At 45.1% G+C, this 23575-nt stretch overlaps 1 protein-coding gene across 1 annotated transcript in view; it reads left to right on the top strand.

The window, feature by feature from the left end:
• Positions 1–23575, top strand: part of tbxas1 (thromboxane A synthase 1 (platelet)) — a 57952-nt gene that overhangs the window by 20751 nt on the left and 13626 nt on the right. The window contains exons 4-10 of the mRNA XM_056599391.1: positions 6625–6677; positions 9956–10052; positions 12555–12671; positions 14951–15039; positions 15464–15612; positions 15964–16091; positions 16527–16853. Coding sequence (XP_056455366.1) covers positions 6625–6677; positions 9956–10052; positions 12555–12671; positions 14951–15039; positions 15464–15612; positions 15964–16091; positions 16527–16853 — 960 coding nt within the window. The remainder of the gene's footprint in view (positions 1–6624; positions 6678–9955; positions 10053–12554; positions 12672–14950; positions 15040–15463; positions 15613–15963; positions 16092–16526; positions 16854–23575) is intronic.

Below are 23575 nucleotides of genomic sequence, written 5' to 3'. Positions count from 1 at the left end.
CCCGAACACATACACAAACATCAGTAGCACCAAGGTTAATCACTAAAGCTAAGGACATGGCTCGGTGTGTGTGTGTGTGAAATTATATTTTGTAAATGTTGTAGTCTCTCTCTCGCTCTCTCTCTCTCTCGCTCTCTCTCTCTCTCTCTCTCTCTCTCTCTCTCTCTCTCTCTCTCTTCCCCCCCCCCCCCCCCCCCCCCTCCATATACAAAATGGAAATGTCTAATCCCCCATCGGTGAGGGAGATTCCAAGAGGACAAACTTGAGAGCGTTGCAGGTTCCAGGGGGTTGGAGAGTGCCCTATTGATTAGTTCTGTCTGACTGTGATGAATCCCCAATTAGATTCATGACAGGCCATGGCTGCTGCTGCCCCTGTCCCGGGCTCCCGCACGTATGTGTGGACAAAACGTGTGTGTGTGTGTGTGTGTATATGGATTAGAAACACGCACACACACAGACACAGACACAGTCCATAGACACACACACACATAGTCCATAGACACACACACACACACACAGTCTATACACACACACACACACACACACAGTCCATAGACACACACACACACAGTCCATAGACACACACACACACACACACATACACACATACACACACACACACACACACACACACACACACACACACACACACACACACACACACACACACACACACACACACACACACACACACACACACACTGTCCAGAGTCCCGGTGAGAAGACGGGTCTGTACATGCAGTGGAGGTGTGACAAAAAGGAGAAAGGTCGTGTTGTGTATTTTCTTCACGTGCTCCCGGCCGCTGTTTAGGAGCACCCATCGACGACACTCCACTGCTGTCGTCAAGGTTGCGGTGGTGTTTCTGTGCATGAGGGCGGTGGAGTTTGGTCGTGGTGGCGGTAGAAGGGGAGGGGGGCGATGGAATGCTGGTGGAACAACGGAGCTGCGGATGGGGAGAGGAGAGGGTGGGGGGGTGGCGGCGGTGGCGGCCGGGGCATGGGGGGGGGGGGGGGGGGGGGGGGGCTAGGGGAGGGTGAGGGGGGCTGTCCTGCCAACTGTGTCTGCAGCTTAATTAAGTCTGAAGCGGGCAAAACTGCAGGCTGCTCTGTCGCCTTGCATATCAACGACCTGCACGCTTTTTCTAAGTACCTCCGCAGACAGGCCCTCCTTTGTGGGCCGGGCCCCTCCGCTCTGTTCAAAGCCGAGGGGGAGCCACCAGCGTCTCCCCTCTCCTCTCTCTCTCCACCCTAACTTGCCCTCCTTTCCCTCTTGCTATCCTGGCTCTCTCTCCTTTCTCTCTCTCTCGCGCTCTCTCTCTCTCTCGCGCTCTCTCTCGCTCTCTCTCTCTCTCTCTCTCTCTCTCTCTCTCTCTCTCTCTCTCTCTCTCTCTCTCTCGCGCTCCTCTCTCGCGCTCCTCTCTTTCTCTCTCTCTCGCGCTCCTCTCTCTCGCTCCTCTCTCTCTCTCTCTCGCTCCTCTCTCTCTCTCTCTCTCTCTCTCTCTCTCTCTCTCGCGCTCCTCTCTCTCGCTCCTCTCTTTCTCTCGCGCTCCTCTCTCTCGCTCCTCTCTCTCTCTCTCTCTCGCTCCTCTCTCTCCCTCTCGACCCTCTTTCTCTCTCTTGCCCCTCTCATTCCCCCTTCCTTTTCTATTTCAATTTAAGGGCTTTATTGGCATCATAAAGGCATTCCTCTGGCATGCCAAAGCAAAACAGTAACAAGGACATAAATAACACAACGATACAAGTAATGCTACAAGAGACAAGGCCCTAACCATCAATAGTAACAGTTATAATGGTACCATAATACAGTGATATTAAAACCATTATGCAACAACAAACACTATGAAAACAGTAATAGTACATGAATTGATGAAATTAAGTTATTTTTCTTGTTATTCAAAGGTCTTTCCCTGGCTGTCCCTGAGGTTATGACAAAAGAGAACATTTCTAACTGCCAAACAAGCTGCACTTTTGCTTTTTTCTCCAGAGAAGATCTTTTATTTTGTTCACTATTTAATTGTGCGTCGAATTTTGGGTACATTTACCCAGGAAAGCCTTCCTTATGTCGCCGTGCTTTGTACAGTGCAGCCGGGAAGTGCGTTCCAGTTTTCCACTGGCACAGTCGGTGTGCCGCCTGGCCTCCCTGGGTTGCCAGGTCTGTCTGTCAGCGACCAGTCAGACCTGGTACACGGGTTCTATGCTTTAGGGCCAAGCAACAACTCATTTTGCCTATTGTTTTTGCGGTGTCATTCCGATGAGTAATGTATCTCTCTTTTTTTTCTCGGTGATAATTAAGTTGGGCCAGGTTGTGTGTGTGCTAACCTAGGGCTCTGTAGGGTCAGGAAGTGAACTGAGCCTCAGGACTTGCTGGTGGGGAGGGGGGGGGGGGGACTTTGTTCTTGGTTAGCTTCTTGGTCATTTAGAGCTTTGTGTTGAAGGGTTTGGGGGTCACTTGATTTTAAGTGGTTGGTGAATTTGATAGCTCTTTCATCTTTAAAGGTGTAAGGGTGATCCTTATTACGCCTTTCCTTTGAAGGTGTAATAAATATTTGTTGCTTGTTCCAAGGGTCAAATTGTAATTGTGTTGATTGGACCCGATGTGTGTGTGGTAGAATCACCCCACACCACGCTCGCTCAAGGAGATGTCTCGCTCAGAAATATCATGAGAATTCGGTTGTTGCAGAAATGAGAATGGTGAAGACATGAGGTGGAGAGAGCAGAGACCACAGATGGCTTGGCTTAGTGTTATGAAAAAGATTTTGTCTCAAGGAGTTTTGAGAATGTAGTGACAATAGGGACAATTTCTGCGACAACACGATTTCGGAGCGATACTCCTTGAGCGAGAGACTTAGGATGGACACAATAACAAACAGATGGGATCAAGCGAAAGGTTAAGAGTTTAATTTCTCTGTAGGGTCCTTTTCCATGTTATAAAAATATACTCTTTTCCGGTCAGTGGCAAAAACCCTTTGTGAGGACATACTTTGGCCGCTATTTCCCTGACTGATTACATCACAGCCCGTTCTTGCTCAACACAGGACCAATTTCCAAAAAATAGTTGTCCGCAATTGTCCTTTAGACCCCAGACGATCTCGAAGAATGACACAGGTTGAAATATCACAAAGTTCCCATTTAAGTCTGGGGCTGAACGGTGCTTCTCCGGGTGGTGGTGTGGGCGTAGCTGGTGATGCCAAGGAGAGGCAGGGGGGCCCCTCCATGTCTGGTGGGGTGTGGGGCTCTGCCGTCTCTGGGGGAGTTTAGGGGGAGGTAGGGGGGGAGAGATGAGTGGTGTCAGAGGGGGAGAGTTAGGGTGGGCTTGAGAAGCAGGAGTGTAGGGGGGGAGGTGGAAGGGCATGTTTAAGGGGGCTGAAAGGGTTGTATGGGTTGAGTGGGCTCGGGATAGGGGGGTCCGGGAGGGCCTGTGGGGAGGTGTGGGCTCCTGTGCTGGGCGTTGTGGAGGTGGAGGGGCTCTTCCAGGCCATCTTGTTCTTCCTCTCTTCTCAGCAGCTTATTTTTCGAGGTGTGAGCTCTTTCTCTCTCTTTCTCTTTCTCTTTCTCTTTCTCTTTCTCTCTCTCTCTCTCTCTCTCTCTCTCTCTCTCTCTCTCTCTCTCTCTCTCTCTCTCTGTCCCTGTCCCTGTCCCTGTCTTTCTCTCCCTCTTCTGTTTTGGTGAGACGGACTCCTCGTGGTGTTTGTAGTTTGGATGTGGTCGTACCATTTCTATGGTAATCCACATAGAAACGGCACGGGAATGGCAAAGAGAACTATTTTTGCTGTTATGTGTGAAACCCACAATTAATTCAACAGCGACCAAATTAAACCTCTCAAGTAAAATAAACAATAGAAAATAAGTTTTGTGGAAAATCTGAAACTGGCTATGATTTGTCCTTCTCACTCTCTGGTCGAAATATTCAGAGGCCTACCTTAAAAATGACTCATGGCCTTTGAGGACAATGGCTACATGCTATGTTGCCATGTTTCAGTGTGGAGGTCCATATGGAGGTCAGAGCAGCGCCTTCATGACTATCAGTATAGTGTACTGTAAATAGTAAAGATCCAGTGACTTATCACTGCCTCTGGCTCTGCTATCCACTGACCTCTAGTGGAGTATTATGGTACATGTTTAAAGAGCCATTCAGTGATAGTACTGATGAAGACTAAATGAGCCCTTAACTGTCAGAATTAATTGAATTAGCCGACTTCATATTTAATGTGTGTCTAGCTGTGTGTGTGTGTGTTTATATTGTGTGTTTATACTGTTTCTAGGTACTACATGAAAGGCCATGATGCAGATACAAGGATAACCATGCATGAACGGCTGGAAGGCCAAATAGTTCACAGCGTATCGCAGACATGTATTGTTTTAAATGTGGCGTTCAAGCTTCAAAGACGCCAGTCATATTTTATTATGGAGTAGAAAGCTCAGTTTCGGTAGTTAGAAACATTGTCTTTTTACAGGACTGAGGTGGGTTCGACCGCTATTTGATGAAGAGCGTTTTGATAACTGAGCTCCTCTTAGATTTTCATTTTAATTATGAACCTTCTTCACCCAACAAAGCCGCACCAACACAGTCCACGGCTGATCTTTCTGTTGTTTGCCGCTGCGCGATCACATCACTATGAAGACGGCGTACTTAGTGTGAAATAGCGGCTAAAAACACAGTATTTTATGGTGTTTTAAAATTGCCATAAAAAAATTAAACAGTACATGTCTACAATGAGGCGTAGTGGTGACCTTTTTAGCCTTCCATATGCATGTAGGCACACACACAAACACTTGCATAATTCTAAACGACAAACTAGTGTTTTAGAGTGGTTGTTGTGGAAAAATGTACTCATACGACCATATAAAATGATATACAAATGATGTAATTCTTGTTCAAATTGTTATTCATCAATTGAAAAGGCCTTTGTATAAACTCTGCCTGCACCTATAGATAGCTCCCTTCGTCTCTCCAACTGAAAGGGGTAAAGTTAGTTTGCATTGCCACTGTAGCCATGAAGTCTGATACTGAGCCCATGCAAAACTCCTGACTTCTTTGTTGTGTAAATTCCTTAATCTGTCTTGCATCCCTGCGACATGTCAACCGCCCCCCGATGTGTATTGCAAATTAACCTGACCTCAACCATGGCCAATCCTCAAATCTCTTCCATGGTCCCTCCCCTCACCTTTTGTTTCCTTTGTTGCGACTGCCCAAGATGTGGAAGATACTGTGTAAGAATCACGTCCACCAATTGTCTTAATGTTGATGCCTGGTAAATCTCTGCCTGTCACGGCTCTGCTTTCATTCTCTCTGAATGACCAAGTGTCCTCTGGCCTTTGAATTGATGTGTTTATTATTAAATGTGGCTAAATGACAAGCAAAGCACCGGCCTGCTTGTTTAATACTTTTCCCCAAATGTCAGTGTGTCCAGATGTGGGCTGACTTGTGTGCCAGTGTCTGTGTGTTTCTGATCCTTTAATTATGACTTTACTGGACCCCTTTTGAGAACCCCCTCTATCTCACACACAAGCAGCAACACACACACACACACACACACACACACACACACACACACACACACACACACACACACACACACACACACACACACACACACACATGCGCGCACGCTCCCATTTCACTGACACCTGGTAACACAAAGGCTCCTATGTTGCCATGCACATGCGTGCACGGACTGGCTTTTCATTGCTTGTGCCCTCTGTTTTTACTCGCTTTTACTGTGTTGTTTTAAGGTGTACCTTTTTTCTTTATTTTCTTTAATATGTATCGGCTGTATTCCCTTATTTTGTTTGATCTGTGGTCCTGAAAAGCACTTTGAAAATACTGTCTCAAGCAAAGCTTTGTTTTTTAAGAGCATACCCAATGCAGGGACATTAATCACTGCACATAAAACCAAACAGGGATTAGTATGTAATGACCACATGTTTGGTGAGGCTGGATGCAGCTTCAGGCTGCATCAGGTCAAAGCTGTGTGACCCCCCCGACCGCACCAGGGAGCAGGGGTCATCCACGCCCTGGATACTATGTGGTTGAGCTTGCCGACACCCCGATTAGACAAAGCTGTTTGCAGGGTATGGACATGGATTAATTCAGCTCAGTTCTGCGGTTTCCAGCTATTCTTTGTGGCTCAAGAGGGTTCACAGTCGGAGGGAAGAATAGAAAGGTCTCTATGTATGTGGGATATTTCTGACACACACACACACACACACACACACACACACATACACACACACACACACACACACGGACAGAGGCACACTCGACTGTTGTCCAGTGCTGGTCAGGAAACACAGCTGGGCTCGGAGGCCCGCCCGCTTTATTGAGCTGTCAGTCGTCTATCATGGAGGCAGCGTTCACACAGGGCCCAGCTGCTTTTGTAAACGCGTTCGAAACTGATAAATCTTTTGCTAAGCATTCAAGGGTGCGCGAACTGTCAGCCGCACTGTATTTCACAATAAGACAAGGGCCTCTATGCTGATGGACTGATGCTCAGGCCTGGTGATGGCTTTATCAGGGGGGGGACAGATCCGACCGCCGTGTTTTCGATTTGAAAAGTGTTTTCTTCTTCTGCGGTTTCTTACTCATACGGCTGTCTTTTCTTTCTTTTTTTTGTCTTCTCTTAGGGTTTCCTCGACCCGATAAACCAGATCATCAGGACACATGGGCGGGTGTGCGGGTGAGTCAATGACTCCTCCTTTAAAGATGAGGCTGGACTTGAAGGACGAAGTGCTACACGACCACAGTCTATCTTGAGAGTCTGTGTCAAAAAGACACAACAAATTAAGGACTACATGCTTTAACTTCCCCTACCTTTTGCTACAACACACTAAATATATGTTATATATAACTATATATATACTTCATATATATATATATATAAATATATATATTAGTGCTGTCAAGCGATTAAAATAATTAATTAACGCAATTAATCGCATTAATGTCATAGTTAACTCGCGATTAATCACAAATCTTTTTTCTATGCTAAATATCCCTTGATTTCTTTGTCCCATTAATTGTTCTCATTTTAATGCTCTTATCAACATGGAGAAGTGCATCGGCTTGCCTTGTGCAAATGTTTTTTTATTGATAACAACATTGGCATATACTGATCAAAGCAGGACGATACAAAAAAAAAGCCTATAGTGCAATTAAACGATGAACATACAAACATACTGCCTTGAACATCAGTTTTTTTTTTTTTTCATAAAAGAATTGTGTTAATCGTGCGATAAAAAAATTAACGCCGTTAAAATTGGTTTGCGTTAACACCGTTAATAACACGTTTAACTGACAGCACTAATATATATATATATATATATATATATATATATATATATATATTTTTTTTTATATATATATAAATAGTATGAATAATCATTTAAGTATTTAATCATCTTTAGGATGCATTTGATCCAGAGCCTTTGAAAGTGAATGCAGATAAAGGTTTAAACTTGAGGAGCAGGGAGGGAGATGTTGGGGAACCGAACCCAGAACCCTCCTGCTGGGAGATGAAACTGAGGTACCACACTGGCCACAGCCCTGTCTCCACAACAAGAGAATGTGGGACACTTATTAAATATGTCATCCCTGGGAGCACAGTTATCAGTCCAACTGAATCAGGCCAGAGTATAATACGAACGCATTAACTGCCGCTAGGAGTAGTTGGACGAGATAGGATTTTCAAAAACATGCTGAGGTGTTATTTTATCCTATCATGTATCCCTATAGGTGTGTGTGTGTGTGTGTGTGTGTGTGTGTGTGCCGACATTCCCTATGCGTTGACAAGCAAATCGATTGCCCATTGAGCCATTCGGGAGCCACTACTAAAGCAGGAGAGGAGACTATCCATCCAAGAGGAGATGCGTTCACCTTGAAGCCTCGAGCAACCGGGCGTTTTTGAACAGATCTGCTCTTTAGTATTCGTAGAAGTATTGTTGGATTTTCCGACAAAACATCAAGTATGACAGGAGTGATATTCCCGTGCGACGAAGGCCATCCCTAAAGAGGGACCCAACCTCACCGTAGAGCCCAGAGCCGGGATTGTGACCCAGATGTGTGAACCGCACTCCAGATATAAATAAAGTTTATCATTTGCATTCAAAGATGAATTCCTTATGGCACAGTACAACACTTACTGTAAGTTCACATCACAATGTTCCACAGTTCCCTGAATGGCCCCGTCTAATGAACGGTGACGCATTAATGTATTGTATATGTTAATGTTGCAATGATTCACAGATCTGTAGGTTGGAGACGGGGCTAGGGGCGAGGGGTGGGGGGCAAATAGCTAAATAATCTCTCAAGAGACTAATGAGTCTAATGAATCTTACTTCAGAATGTCTGTAGTACAGTGTGTGTGTGTGTGTGTGTGTGTGTGTGGGGGGGGGGAGGGTAAGGGGTGGGGGGTTTGTTAGAGTAGTGACAGCAGGGGTCCATGCATGAGCACAGCTCTCTAGATCAGTACTGACAGCATCACGGGTGGAACCTTTCCCCTCACATTGAACACAAGCCCCTCACCCAGGGCTTAAGGAACAACTTTGGTTTGGTCAAAGCTTTCTGGCAGGCCGCGTTACCCCCAGAAGGATCTCTAGGCAGAGGTGATGAGGTCCCTCCATCTTAATTGTGGCAGAAAAGAGATGCTTTACCGGTCTGCCTTGATTACTTTAATTGGTTCTCTTATTTTCCTTGAAGATTCCTTTTCCAATTATGGCGTCTGTAATAAAGAGGATTTAAATACCCACACACGTCAGGATTCTCTTTTCTTTTTTTCCCCACCATTCTCACTGTTAAATCGATTCCCATTAAAATGGCACTAAACCAACCACAGCTGCCGTTCCTTAAGAGAATGTGTCCCTTTTGACCTTCGTTTCCCACCCAGGGTGCTTTGTGAGGAGACACAGGAAGCCACATTTATTCAGAATGGCGTTTTTCAACTACTATATTGCCCGGCTCAGCACGGTTCGACACTGGCCAGCGCAGCTCAGATTAGCAATTCCATTCAAAGCGGGCTTCGCGCTTGAAGGTTGTATTCAACTAATGACGCGATTGTCCTGAGTCGATGACGCAACAACACACACTTTTATTGGCTATTAATTTTTATATTATGGTCTGCCGTAAAATCTGATAGATTCGATTCAGAGACATTTTCTATACATTTGGGTTGTTTCAGACGGACTGCAACACACACAATGTTATCCGCCATGATGAATTTAATTTGACTTTCAATGTCCCCGCTTTTTTGCTGAGCTCATAACTTATTGAGAGTCGATTTATTTTAAATTACTGTTCCACATTGGACAATGTTTTACTCATATTAGGAAAAACCACGTTGAATATCGATGTCAGCGATCTAATAGTGTGAAATTATATCCAATGTCTTTAGACTAATCTGAAATAAATCTGTACTGCTATTTTGTTTTGCATGAGAATATCACTGTGATGCACTCCATTAGCCTTTTTAATTAGGCTTATAATTAACTCAACAAACAAAGAATGAAGGATCAAAATGTTTAACTCTAGCCATGCTCTTGGTGAATGGCGGGTCTGGCTCACTGTGACTCGACCTCGAGACGGACAATCTCAGTCACAGAGAGGCACAGCGCAGTGCTTATGAACTAGGTCGCAAACGCAAATCAGTGCGCTACGGCTCGGCATGGCCAAAAGTGCTAATGGGAAAACCCAAAGTGAGGATGAAGGATCGTATAGCAAGCAAGGCACATACAACCCCTTCACCCACATCCACCAGTCACAGGCAAACTAATGTACGTTATCAGTCAGACATGGGTCAAACCCTAAATGCTGCTTTTTGGATTTGGCAGTTTTTTCGTGTGTGTGTGTGTGTGTGTGTGTGTGTGTGTGTGTGTGTGTGTGTGTCCGTGTGTCCGTGTGTCTGTGTGTGCCTTGCGTGTGTGTTTGGCCTTGTATTAATCATGTGTGTTTCTATTCTCTCAGGTATTATATCGGCAGAAGGCCGATTGTTGTGCTGGCTGACCCAGACATCATCAGACAGGTGACTGTGAAGGGGTTCAGCACCTTCCCCAACAGATTGGTGAGAGCACACACACATGCATATGGAAGGCAAAAAGGTTCAAACTTATGCCTCATTGTAGACGTATTGAAAATTAGGGCCCCAAAATAATTTCAGTTTTGCCTTCATAACGCAGCATTTAATGCCATTGTATTTTATTGCGCCGTAAAATGCGCAACTTTAGTTGTTTAAAACATTGGCTTTTACACAGTTTTTAATCAGGTCTAAAACTAAATAACAGAATGTATTTTTGAAAGCTCTTTGACGCACACAAATGTTGCGCCTCAAATTTGCGTGTCAAATGTTAATAAATCCTCTTGAAAAACAATCAAATGAGATCAGTATGTAACCGTGTATAATGGTGCAACAATATAATGGTTCTCTTGCTCACTCAACACACTCATAGAAGACTGAAATATGGACCCACATTTCCATGAACCAAGAACATGGATTAAACACACTATACAGCTTAGCTCTACTTAGTGTAATTAGGTGAATGCACAGCAGCAACGATAGAACGATCAGCAATTTACTGGTGTGGTCTGATTTATCGTTGATTGGTTGGACATTTTCCACAATTAATGGCTTTGTAAATCGGGGGGGGGGCTGTTTTGACCATTATCTAAATGGTGTAATTAACATGTTAAATAGCGTGTTAAAAATATGTTAAAATGCCTTTTGTTTGTGCCATTTTAGACTTGAGGAAAGACTGAACATAAGACAGCTTTATAAACCACTAAAATGTCACATTCCAGAGCATAATAAAATACAACAGAGTAAATGATGGTGTTATGAAAGCTTGAGATACTGAATTTAATCTGGATTTAGATCAATACATATCTACAATGAGGTGTAGTTGTGACCCTTATGGCCCTCCAGAACACACAAGCACATGCACAATCTCATGCATGCACATACACACACTGACAATAACGCACAATCACAAACATTCACAAAGCCACAGGCACAGACACACAACCACACCCACAACCATCCACACACACACACACAGACACACAGGAAAATGTAGCATGATTAAATTTTCGTCCATGCGCTCTGAAAGATTGAGAGGTCTCTCCCTCTCTGAGTAACATGTTATTTGAACGATGCCAAAGCCGACAGCAGTCAGGGATGCACTCTGTCCAGATGTGACGAGGTCACGTCTGCATCACACTGGGGGTCAGAGGAACGGAGGTCACATGAGCGACCCTACTTTCATCACCAGGCTATTTCCGTAGCTCCGGGCTCTGAGGCCTTGGTCAACGGCGATCAATAGTCTTTGGAAATGCTGTTTGCATTTTGTACATGCGCACATACAAAAACACATTTATACACACATACCAAATAAAACCAAAAAAACATGCAAAATTCAAGCCCAAACAAACGCCAGACAATGCTCAAGTTCCTACATTTCTGATTTTAGTATTCTGTACTGTCCCCTTGATATTAATGGTCATTGTGTATTGATATCATATATTCTGATGATAAATATAGAAACAACATTTCTAATGGCTCAACAAAATCAAGTGGTGCTGGGATTTGCAGTTTTCTCATTCGTTATCGTCAGTAACACAACCTGGTCATGCTAAAGACACAGTATCTGGTTGTAGCGGGCGCCTTAGAAGCTTCTTAGTATAGCGCAGAATCATAGCTGCATCATCTCACCAAAATCCCATAGTTATAGATCAAAATGTAGAGGGAACAGTCAAATGAAACGATGATTATAGTCATGACTCATTTTTGTGTTAACATGGTTATAGTTGAATTTATATATTTGATATTACTATGATTATAGCTCTATTGATATAGCTTACATTCATTGGCTTAATGCCAACCCTACGAACTGGGCAGTGCTGGGTTGCAGGACGATGAAGGAGCGGTGCTTTGTATTCCCTGCTGCTCGCGTTGCAGTTCTGCTGTGAAAGGCCTGAAGGTTTTCCCAGACTCTGGTCTGGACACACATCAAAACAACAGGCCTGGCTAGCTGCTACTCCACTCTGCTATCTACTGCCAACATGAGATGACCTGTCACAGTGATGGGGAGGGGGGGGGGGGGGAATTAAAGAATAACCCAGGGAATTGGCAGTGGAGAGGTTGCTGGGGGGGGGGGGGGGGGGGGGGTGATGGGTTTATGGGGGGCTTGCTGATAGAAGGGTTGGGGTGGGGGGGGGGTGGGCAGGGGGGGACTGAGTGAGATAGATTTTGACACACATACACGCACACACTATTACACTGACCTATGCTCCTTGGTCGATCTGTAAAGAGGACAGTCACAGTCACTTTTCTTCAGCCCTAGGTACTCGGTAAACTGAACATTACCTTTAAACCCGCTGTTCCAACGGTTCATTCTTTACTTAACTTCCTACATTAATAAGGATGGTGTCCAACAGGCAACGATAAAACTCTAGCAAAAAAGTGATTTTATATTTGAACCAGGATTTGTGGAGCATCGTAGCCCCACCTCTGTTAACTCGACGCGACTCCTTGACCCCAAACCCGATTCCTTTGCTCTCTTTATGGCAGAACAACAACTTTGCGCCCAAGCCCATGAGCGACTGCCTGCTGATGCTGAGGGACGAGCAGTGGAAGAGGGTCCGCAGCGTGCTCACGCCCTCCTTCAGCTCGGCCAAGATGAGAGAGGTGAGGGTCGTCTGCTCCCTGTTTACAGCCCGCCCGCCCCTCTGAGCCTCACAGGTCAGCAGCGTCACACCTTACTGAGAACACGTCTCTATCTGTATTGGACAGTTTGTAGGTATAAAATATGGTTCAGGGTGCCTAACAAAAATATATCAAACAAGATGTATGAGAAACAACTAAATAAGACAAATAAGATGCAATTTATTTTTATTAAAGTAAGAATTAAAGTAAAACCATGACACATGCGCGCGTGTGTGTGTGTGTGTGTGTGTGTGTGTGTGTGTGTGTGTGTGTGTGTGTGTGTGTGTGTGTGTGTGTGTGTGTGTGTGTGTGTGTGTGTGTGTGTGTGTGTGTGTGTGTGTGTGTCTGCATGTGTGTGTGTGTCTGTGCATGCGTGTGTGTGTGTGTGTGTGTGTTCCATCATTAAGGAAAGGGCCTACCGACACCGAACAACAGATTATATGGCGCCGGCGGAAACAATGGCGTATAAATAGCCCTGAGCTTTGAGGGTTAATTAGTTGTCGTGACACTGCTGGGTCCAGAAAGGATTATTTAACCGTCCTATAAACCGGTGCCAGGCCAGCCAGACTTGACTAGCCTGAGTGAGCAGAGCTAAAGAAGATGATCTCCCCGCAGCCAAGTACAGAAGGAGAGACGGAGCAGGTGAATGGAAAGGAGTGAGCCAGCGAATGAAAATGAAGTGAAAAGAGAGGGATAATGAGAAGAAGAGATCATTTAGACCCCATGTTAATTGTAATTACTGTTCTGTTGGTACGTTGCCATGGAAACATTAGGGGCTAAAGCTTGTCGGGTCCCAACAGCAACCCGGCGTTTTACAACCTGTGATGTATGTGTGGCCACAGCACACATCTCACCCTATTTATTTCGTTATTTGACAGGTACAGTGCACATTGATTACGTTACTGAGGCCAGAGTTATCCAAAAAGGCTAATTTCCATCTGTATTTATACCCTGTGCAGGGCAGCTACTTAAAATAATACAATCATACAATCATTAAAATTAGGCCTTGATGATACAATCCATACAAAGAAGGACACAGGACAAATAAAAATCTGCACTATAACCTTACAGGCAACACGGTAACAAATACAGCAGACATAAACCCTTGTGTAAGGTTGCCAGGAGAGGTTGCCGACGAGACAGGCTCTTAGCTGTGTGGTGCAGTCTGGGCCACATAATCCCTCACCCCATCTCACTCTCTCCCAGGTGTCCTCTCTCCTCCTTACCTTTTCCCCCTTCACTCCGATCTCTCTCTCTCTCTCTCTCTCTCTCTCTCTCTCTCTCTCTCTCTCTCTCTCTCTCTCTCTCTCTCTCTCTCTCTCTCTCTCTCTCGCCTTCTCTCTCGCCTTCTCTCTCCCTCATCTCTCTCCCTCTCGCCTTATCTCTCACTCTCTCGCCTTCTCTCTCTCTCTCTCTAGCCTTCTTTCTCTCTCTCTCTAGCCTTCTTTCTCTCTCTCTCTTGCCTTCTCTCTCACTCTCTCTCTCTGTGTGCTTCAGTTCTTTGAATGAATCCCAGGGTCTCGCCTCGCCCGCCCTGGCAGGATCTCATTTTGAATCAGGGGGTATCGATTGCCGGGCCAGTGTAGTGTAGTGCCAAGTAAAATCTGAGCTGTGAAGCAGGGTGAGATGCCATCATTCGCTGTGAGGCAGAGATGCCAGATTTGACACACACACACACATGCACACATATATTTCCGTCGACTCACACTTTCTTATTTCATTTTTTTTGCAAAATATATTTAGGCTAACATGTACTTAGTGTTGGATGAGTGGGTGCAACTCTGATATGTCCCCCCACACACTCTCTCCCTTGCTCTCTGCCTCCCCCCTCCACCCTTTCACTGTGGTGAGTGTACCATGCCTTTTATCCAGGCTTTGTATCAAGTTACACATGAATTAATTAGGTCACGTTTGATCCATCATCAGAAACCCCCCCCCCCTGCTAATGAGATTCGTAATGGGGCTGGCTCTAATGACGTTTTAATTGATTTGGTTCTTGGTTTGGCTTCATCTGTTGTCTCCAACTTCTAAGAGAGATGGCTAATGTTCAGCAAATAAGTGCATATATAGGCGAAGAACACATCTGTTTGTCTAACCCTGGTCTAGTGAATGGAACAAAATGGTTGTTTATAAGGTAGAGCACCTAATATTTGAGTTTCTTTCCGGGTTGTATCGTGATTAATTCATGAAGCTGTGCTTTGACATTGCGATTTGTACAGAGGAGACATTATACCCAGTTGGCTTATTTTTCCTCTTTCTAGATGGTTCCTCTAATTAACACGGCCACTGATGTCCTGATGAACAACCTGGACGCCCACGCAGAATCTGGAGCGGCCTTTGACTTTCACAGGTTAATACAAACACTTAGCCAAGCCGCTTTGACCCACTGGGCGTTTTACTATTCATGGGCTTTGCTGCGATACTCAACGAATGAACCAAGTGGCCGTTGGTTGTCATGCATAACAACATCCTACTTTTTTTGGAATTGCCAGTTTATTTTCAAATTAACAAAGTTATTATGTGTTTGTGCATTGCTGCTTTGGTCGCTTTATTGGTGAGCAAATTGTTTTTTTTGTGAGTTTGTGTTTCTGTGCGTGTGTGTGTCCATGTGTGGTATGTGTGTGTTTGTTTGTATGCATCTCAATGTTTGTGTGTGTGTGTGTGTGTGTGTGTGTGTGTGTGTGTGTGTGTGTGTGTGTGTGTGTGTGTGTGTGTGTGTGTGTGTGTGTGTGTGTGTGTGTGTGTGTGTGTGTGTGCGTGCGTGCGTGCGCCAGGTGTTCCGGCTGCTTCACCATGGACGTGATCGCCAGCGTGGCGTTTGGCACTCAGCTGGACTCTCAGAGTAACCCCGACGACCCCTTCGTCCACAACGGACAGAAGTTCTTTGGCTTCACCTTCTTCAAACCCATCATACTGGTTTCCAGTCAGTTCCCTCCTCTCTTTCTGGTTCAAGAGCCTGCGTTCAGACTCGGGTTCAAAGTGCATGACTATTCCCCTTGGGAATAGTATGTCACTCTCTCAAGATGGAAACTAATAGGAATAAAATAAAATACAAAAAAATTCGAAGTACAAATCTGAGGATGAAAATATAGTAAGGAATAAATACATGATGATATGCATGTATACACAATAATTTCCATAAAATGCTGATAGACATGGACAGAAGATCTACAATACAATGGAGAGCGCAGCCAGGGCTCGTCACAATGCCTCGGTGAATGATGCCTGTGTGATGGTACGCAGAGGCTAACACGTCGCTGTGCTCCGCCGGCAGTGATGTTCCCCTTCCTCCTGACTCTCCTGCGGCGCGTGCTGCCCAAGCGCCGCGACACCGTCAGCGCTTTCTTCACACAGTCCATCCAGAGGATCATCAAGCAGAGAGACGACCTGCCCCCAGAACAGGTGCGGCCCCTGCCTGCTCAACATGAGCTCCGTCCCCCAGCTCCTCACTCCTTAAAGTGACGGCGGAATGCATTCACAGGGGGGGGTTCTGCTCTTGTGAATATAGAGAATTTTAAACAATTGTTCAATGTTTTCCTTCTCTATCGGCCTTTGGAGACTCTTAGATACACGTTTATGCAAGCCTACCGAGTCATTTTTTCCGTTATGTATTTTTATTTGTCAGAAGTGCCGTTTGGGCATATTATAATGCAAAGCTCACTTATGAATTCTAGTATTTCAGAATTAAAGGTTTGTCTGTTTTACCGCAGTGTTGTTTGCATTGTAAAGCACAGCAGTGCCGTTCCACTACTGTGTGTGTGTGTGTGTGTGCGTGCGTGCGTGCGTGCGTATACACGGGAGCCTGATCGTTCGTCTATGTACTATCTGCGTCTGCAGCGGCGCCGGGACTTCCTGCAGCTGATGCTGGACGCGCGGGGCGGCGGCGGGGAGGAGGTCGTCTCCCTGGAGGACTTTGACGCCGTCTCCCACGCCGCTGGTCCCAGCGACCCGCAACCGGACTCCGCTCCCGCGCCTCCGGCTCCGGGGCTGAAGAAGAAGAGGTGGCTGACGGAGGACGAGGTGGTGGGCCAGGCCTTCATCTTCCTGCTGGCGGGCTACGAGACCAGCAGCAACACCATCTCCTTCGCCTGCTACCTGCTGGCCACGCACCCCGAGTGCCAGCGCCGGGCGCAGCAGGAGGTGGACCTCTTCTTCAGCAGACACGTGAGTCCCGCCCCCACCGCTGCGCCCCGCTGCCCGCCTCCTTGTCCTTGGTACTATTTAGTTTGTTTGTCAAAGTAAGACTTTCAAACCCACACTTTCCTGCCGGTGCGCTGTGAAAGAAAGCATATATATATATCTATGTGTATATAAATATCTATGTATATATATATAAAATAAATATCTCTGTAGTTATAGATATAGAAGGTCAAATAAAATGGGAGAAAAGATAGATAGTAGGACTGTCAAGCGATTAGAATATGGAATCGCTTATTTTGACAACTCCAGCCCATGCAACTGCTAAGCTACAGCAGTATATCGTTTTTTATTCATTATATTCAATGCATCATTGGGACAAATAAATACAGCCAAAACGACGGTAGAAAAGGAGAACATAAATAACAAGTTTGCAAAGCGTGTACAGTTTCAAGTCTTCTCTCACGAGCTCAGCCTGGAGGTCGAGCTACAGCTGACAGCGCTGTTATAATGTCTAGATTTCAAGAAAGCCTTGTTCTGCTTCCCTTTGAACTATGTGAACATGCAAGTATTAGGCTGCAATCGTTTGCGTACGTAAATGTGTTGAGCCATTTAGTTATTTTGGAAATCCCTCTTGCTCATCTTCAATTAAAGTAAAAGAGTGGTCGGTTTGATTTACATCAAGCAGAAGGATTTGGCTGGCAGCAGCCTTGTCCCATGAGGTTATAGATCCTTCAATAGTTTCAAACACCAATAATGACAAGTAAAGGACAGCCCTGATATGCGCAAACCCAAAAAATACACCCACAGTTATTCCTATAACTGAGATCCTGAACCAGGCTTTTATGTGTATGGTTTAGTGTAGCCTATCTTTATTGAGAGTATTAATAGCATTAATTGTCTCAGTGACTGACCATAATGACGGCGCGTCTTGTCCACAAATCTTCTTGTGGGAGCCACACGTGTGGACGGAATGACGATGTCTAATGCACAATGTCTGTTTTTAAAAAGTATATATTGCGTATGTATGCTGGACTGACGAGGCCTCCCTCTGTGCGGCGGATTAGAGAGCAGATTAGACAGAGAACTGGTTTAGGAGAGAGCGAAAGGTGCTTGTCTCCCTCTCCGTTCCTCCCCCTCTGGAAAGCACGTTACTCCCCCACCGAGTGTTGCATGATGAGTTGTCTTCAAAACATGCTCCTGAGCTCATCCACCTCACAGTGAATCTAGTAGTTTCAAGGGTTTACCTCCGGCCCTCCTGTGTGATTGGGACAGTCACACTGACCTCGAAAATAAATGAACGCGTCACTGTATAAGCATAAGTGCTGCGTTCCTGTCCTTTGCAGCTCCCTGCTGTTCGCTCCTCCAAAGGTGGAGCAGACGTTTGGCCGCGTTCACCCTTTCCAAAGGTGACGGCTAAAGATTAGCCAGAACCAGCCTCTTTTGGATTTTCTTATCCACACACCCACCGCACCCCCCTCAGCTCAGCCAGGCTCTTAGCTGCGTGGTGATGGTCTTAGGTGTTGCGGTGCCTTGTGTGTTTTCACTCACAGGTCGGGTCACATGATCTCTCACCCCCCATCTCGCTCTCTGTTAGGTGTCCTCTCTTGCTTGACAATTCTTCCCTTTCCTCCGATTCTCTCTCTCTCTCTCTCTCTCTCTCTCTCTCTCTCCCTCTCCCTCTCTATCTCTTGATCTCTTGCGCTCTCGCTCTATCTCTCTCTCTCTCTTGCTCTCACTCTCGCTAATTTATTTATCTGCTTAACATGTTTGAAGTTAACTAATGGTTAATGCAATAAAGTGAAAGGTATGAGAAGGATGCTGGTGACAGAGATGACATTTGGACGACTTTCTCCCGCTCTCTCCTGCCGGGCTATTAATTGGTGTGGACGGAGGAGAAGGTTGCCTAGGGCTGGGGTCCGGAGACAACGATGGAGAGATATAGAAGGAGAGAGAGAGAGGGAGGGAGGGGGGAGACTTGATGAAGCCTTGGTGAGTGCTGGCTTCTTAATCACCTGTTATCCTGTCTCACAAATCAGACTTTAGACTACTAATCTAAAGCCTGATGGCAGAAGGGCTTGTATCTGGATGAAGGGGGCGTTTCTTTGTCTTTACCTTCACATTTGTTTAGACCAATCATGTTGCTGGAAGCGGGGATCTGCGAGCGCCTGATTGGCTGCTAACAGGGAAAACAAACTCAGCCATCACTAGTATACAGTAGAGAAAGTGGCTGTAATGGTTTGAAATCAAAAACCATGCAGACTGACCACTGTAGAAATACACTCATATTCTTGCGCAAATCCGTCTATCTTCGGTAGAAAAACTCTAACAAAATGTGTCTTGGGAGTCTGCTTAGCTCAGGTGGAGCGGGTGGAATTTGTAACCGTAAGGGTGCTAGTTCGATAGTGTCGAGGTGTCCCTGACTAAGACGCCTTACCGGGGGTTAACCCTGACTCCTGTCGGGGTTAACCCTGACTCCTGTCAGGGTTAGGTCAACCCTGTGGCCCTGCGTGGTTGACACCGCTGTCGGTGTGGGAATGCGTGTATGAATGGTTTGTAGGTTGCTTTGGATAAAAGCCTCTGCTAAATGCCCTAAATGTAAATGTAAATAAAACAAGGTAAAACTCTGCCCCTTAAATTTTCGGTTTCCAACCCAGGCTCTGTGCCATGTCCCCTCAGAGGTTCTGCTATAAAATTGTAGACTGGATCTGAGATTACTATGTTATCAGACAAGTGTATGTTTATGTACTGGAAATGTTACACTGACATTTCTTTGTATGGCAAGTATGACTTGGTATTCAAATCCTGGGGGAAAGTGTAGCATATATCTAATAACCATAGTCACATCAAGTGAGGAATGATGGCTTTCATAAGGCTCCAAGCAAAAGGGTTTGTGATTTGTGGAGTGTCTTAAAAAATATTCTATAAACGATATCGCCCGTGTGTATTTATATGATATGCTTTATTATTAAAGACGTTCACTGGCAGCTTTTATTCATGAATCATTCATTATTCATTGTGAGAAGTGTTCCATTTTTTTCGAGCAGATGCAATCTGTAAGCCTATGATTCTATGACTATATGACTATGATGTTCACAGTCTTCCCGTATGCATCCACTAGCAAGAGGCCTAAACCCTGCTTGCACGTTAATATCATGCATCTTAAAAAATACAAATGATTCACTGTAGGATGCTTCTGCTGAATGAAACTAGTTGATCTCAATTTCATGAGTGGTTATCACAGAGAGATGGGGCTTTGTCGTAGTAACAGAAAAGTAACACATCATGCAGTTCGACCACAAAATTCATCCCTGAGTCGTAACAATGCGTATGGGGGGAAGCAATGTCCTCGTTTAATTTCAAGGTGAATTTAGCTTTATTTTAAGTCTGGGTGAACACTTTGGGAACCTATTCAGAGGAAGACGGACACTTCGGATGGCTCTTCTGTCGGCAGCCTGAGGCTCACAGTTGATTCAATGCAATCAAAATCAACCTGTCGCTGAAGCGTGCTCTCCAGTTCCATCACTCCCCTGGGGGTCCAGCCACGACTGTCTGGTAACACAGAATATGGGTGATTAGGCATCTCCAACCCCGGCCGCTCACAAGCCTTTTTATAGGGTCCCGAGAGACCCCACCCAAAACAGGAAGCAAGGTGTAACTCCTCCACAGGTCTTGGTTCCGGCCGGTGCATTTTCATACATACAGAGAATTGTGCCCAGACATGGCCAATCACTCACCGATAGCGTGAGAAATGGCCCATTCTGCAGCGCAATTCCTTGCTCCCGCTTTATGTCTGGGCTGGACATCAGCAGAGCTTGACCCTTCCAAATCCAACTGATACATTTGCATCTCCACAAAGCTTGCCGAGAAACTAAAATATCTTAAATGTAAATTAAACAAAATAACACACGACGATCCATAGTTGCTGAGTGAATGATGACTTATGGTGCCGTGTTAGATTGATGAGCTCAAGCGACTCGTCCGTGAATATGAAGGAGTCGGGGCTCTATTTATAACCCTGCCGGAGCGGGCCGTTTGGTAGTCCTGCTAGTCTGGTGTCTGCTTCAATGCAACAATACTCATGGCAGCATGCTACTACTTCTGCTATTCAAACAAACCTGTTTCTGTTCATGTAGGCCCCTCAGTGTCTTGTCACCAGTCATTGAATCACAACACAAATACCTCATATTATGCACAGCTTGATAGGGAATCCATTATATCTAGGCAATGTATTGTGTCTGTTTCAGCAATAGAGGACATTTTGCATATAATATATCAATATGTGTAATTATAATAATACACCAGAAGTGCTGGCTCCCAGATTATTGTCAGGATTCTCCGACAATAATCTAAAAGAAATGTTAGGTTAAAATAAACAACTTTAGACAATGGAGATCAGTCCAGACTGGGTGTAGAGAAAGTATAAAATAACAGTAGATTGGTTGGACCAATTAAAAGTGACTTTTCCAGTACTGAAACCCATTGACCCCAGAACCTGACCTAACAGTAGCATTACACATGGAGCGATGGGTTTTAGACCAGCCACTGGCTGTGGATGGAGTGGGGAAAAAACACAAAGCAACGCATGGAATATGGAAGGGGTTGTTAAAGAGCTTTTTGGTTTATTTTGGTTTCACCTTGATTTGTCTCTGGTGGCTACCGTATCCAATTTTTGGAGTTTGAGGGCCTGCGTACGTGAAACACACACACACACACACACACACACACACACACACACATACACACACACACACACACACACACATACATACATACATACATACATACATACATACATACATACATACATACATACATACATACATACATACATACATACATACATACATACATACACACACACACTTATACACAGTCACACACACTCAGTCTCACACACTCAGTCTCACACACTCAGTCTCACACACTCAGTCACACACACACACACACTGAATCACGCCTGCACACGCGTGCCTCTCATCAGGGTCCAGGGTATCCATCCGTCCTAAGACAGTTGTGATTGATGTAGTTTTCCTCCTGTCATTCCTGGTGTATTTCTGTCCCATTGAAGGGTCAGGAGAGGTGGGCTGGCCATGCTTGAGGGAGGGCTGCATTATTCATGCCATCAGCCCGGCGTCAGCATCTTACTGCAGGCCGGGGCGTCGGGCTCCGTGATTGAACAAACATGGATACACAGGCAGTGGCTGCCGAGGGCTGAGGGCCCTCCTCTTCCTGATTCAAGCACTTTCCTGATTTTATTTTTTCTATGAGGTTCTTAATATGAACTGAATACTGCATATTGCAGGAGCCATTACAAATTTCTCAATGCGTTATTGCCGCATTAGTATGCAATGGGCTCTTTTACTGCTCACATTCCACCACTGTGTCCTTGACGTGACTTGTCTCTTGGAAGGGGGCAAGGGTGGCACGTATGGTGATATCTGGCGTTGGAAGACGACAGTGTGACTTAAGATGTATGAGACGTATGAATAAAAAAAGGTTAGGGCCTTGCAGGGATACAGAGTGTTAATATGCACATGCAGGCTTAAATTACCCTAAAAAACGAAAAAGGGTGGAGTCATTCAGAGATGACGGATGCATGCTGAATGTCCACAGCTGTCGCAATGCAGATTATAGTAGACAAGCCCTCTCCCTCCTATGAGCCCATGGGGAGACTGTGAAGACACATGGTCACACACATGCACACACACGCCCACACATTAACAAATTAAGTTGTTTTCAGTAAAAACGAATCGTTTCACATAAACCAATACAAACAAACTCTCTTACACACACACACACATTGCCATTTGGATATTTATGCCTCTCTGTCATTAATTAGAAAATATTAGAAGAAAGGGCTTTCCATCAGTTATTCTTGTAATTTGGTGTGTGTGTGTGTTTGCATTACAGATTTATAATGTCTGTAGCTTCCCCTATCCAGACAGGGCTACCCCCGTTGCTGTGGCCTCCTGTAGGGCTCTCCTCAGTACCACCCTAGGCAACATGGCACCGAGTGAAGTGTAATCCCTCTATTATGGTCCGGGTCACACAGGACACGTCCAGAACACCACGGCAGAGTACGGCAGGGCCGCATGCACAAGTGTGCCGTTTAAACCGTTTTAAAGGTTTCGAGGGTTAAGCTCTTGCGATTGCTTTAACGTCTGGATAAACGATTATCCCTACACTGCCAAAATCAGCCTCTCGTCATTTTTGTTGATTGTGTAACATCCTCTCTTCAGTTGATGACGAACGTATTGAATATTCCAACTTGTATGGCGGTCAAAAAGACTCCAAATCAACGCAATCAAAAGTAGCAGCTGCTCACAAACGCACTGCACCATAGAAAAAATAACAATAAGGTGTTTCAGAAAAAGATGTGCTGTGTCTCTAAAACTCCATGATGTTTGAGAAAGTCTCACAATAAGAGGGAGGTATATCCATATTGTACCCCCCATGACTCCTACCAAGGCTGGGGAAGGAAGTACTGGCCAAGTTAGTGGTTACAGGCTCTCGTATCCATTATCACATCAGCAAAGGGAGTGCTTTTTGTAAGGCTCCAAGCAAAATGGTTGGGATTTGTGGAGTGTCTTAAAAATATGCCTTGAACGATATTGCCAGTATGTATTTATATGATACCCTTTATTATTTAAGACCTTCAGTGGCAGCTTTAATTCATTGAACATTCATTATTCATTTCGAGAAGTCTTATTCTTTTCAAATAAAGTTGAGCAGATGCAATTTGTAAT

The sequence above is a fragment of the Gadus chalcogrammus genome, chromosome 9, assembly GCF_026213295.1.
Source record: "Gadus chalcogrammus isolate NIFS_2021 chromosome 9, NIFS_Gcha_1.0, whole genome shotgun sequence".
Classification (NCBI taxonomy): Eukaryota; Metazoa; Chordata; class Actinopteri; order Gadiformes; family Gadidae; genus Gadus; species Gadus chalcogrammus.
Note: the sequence above shows the minus strand (reverse complement) of the source record. Positions and strands in the feature narration are given on the sequence as shown.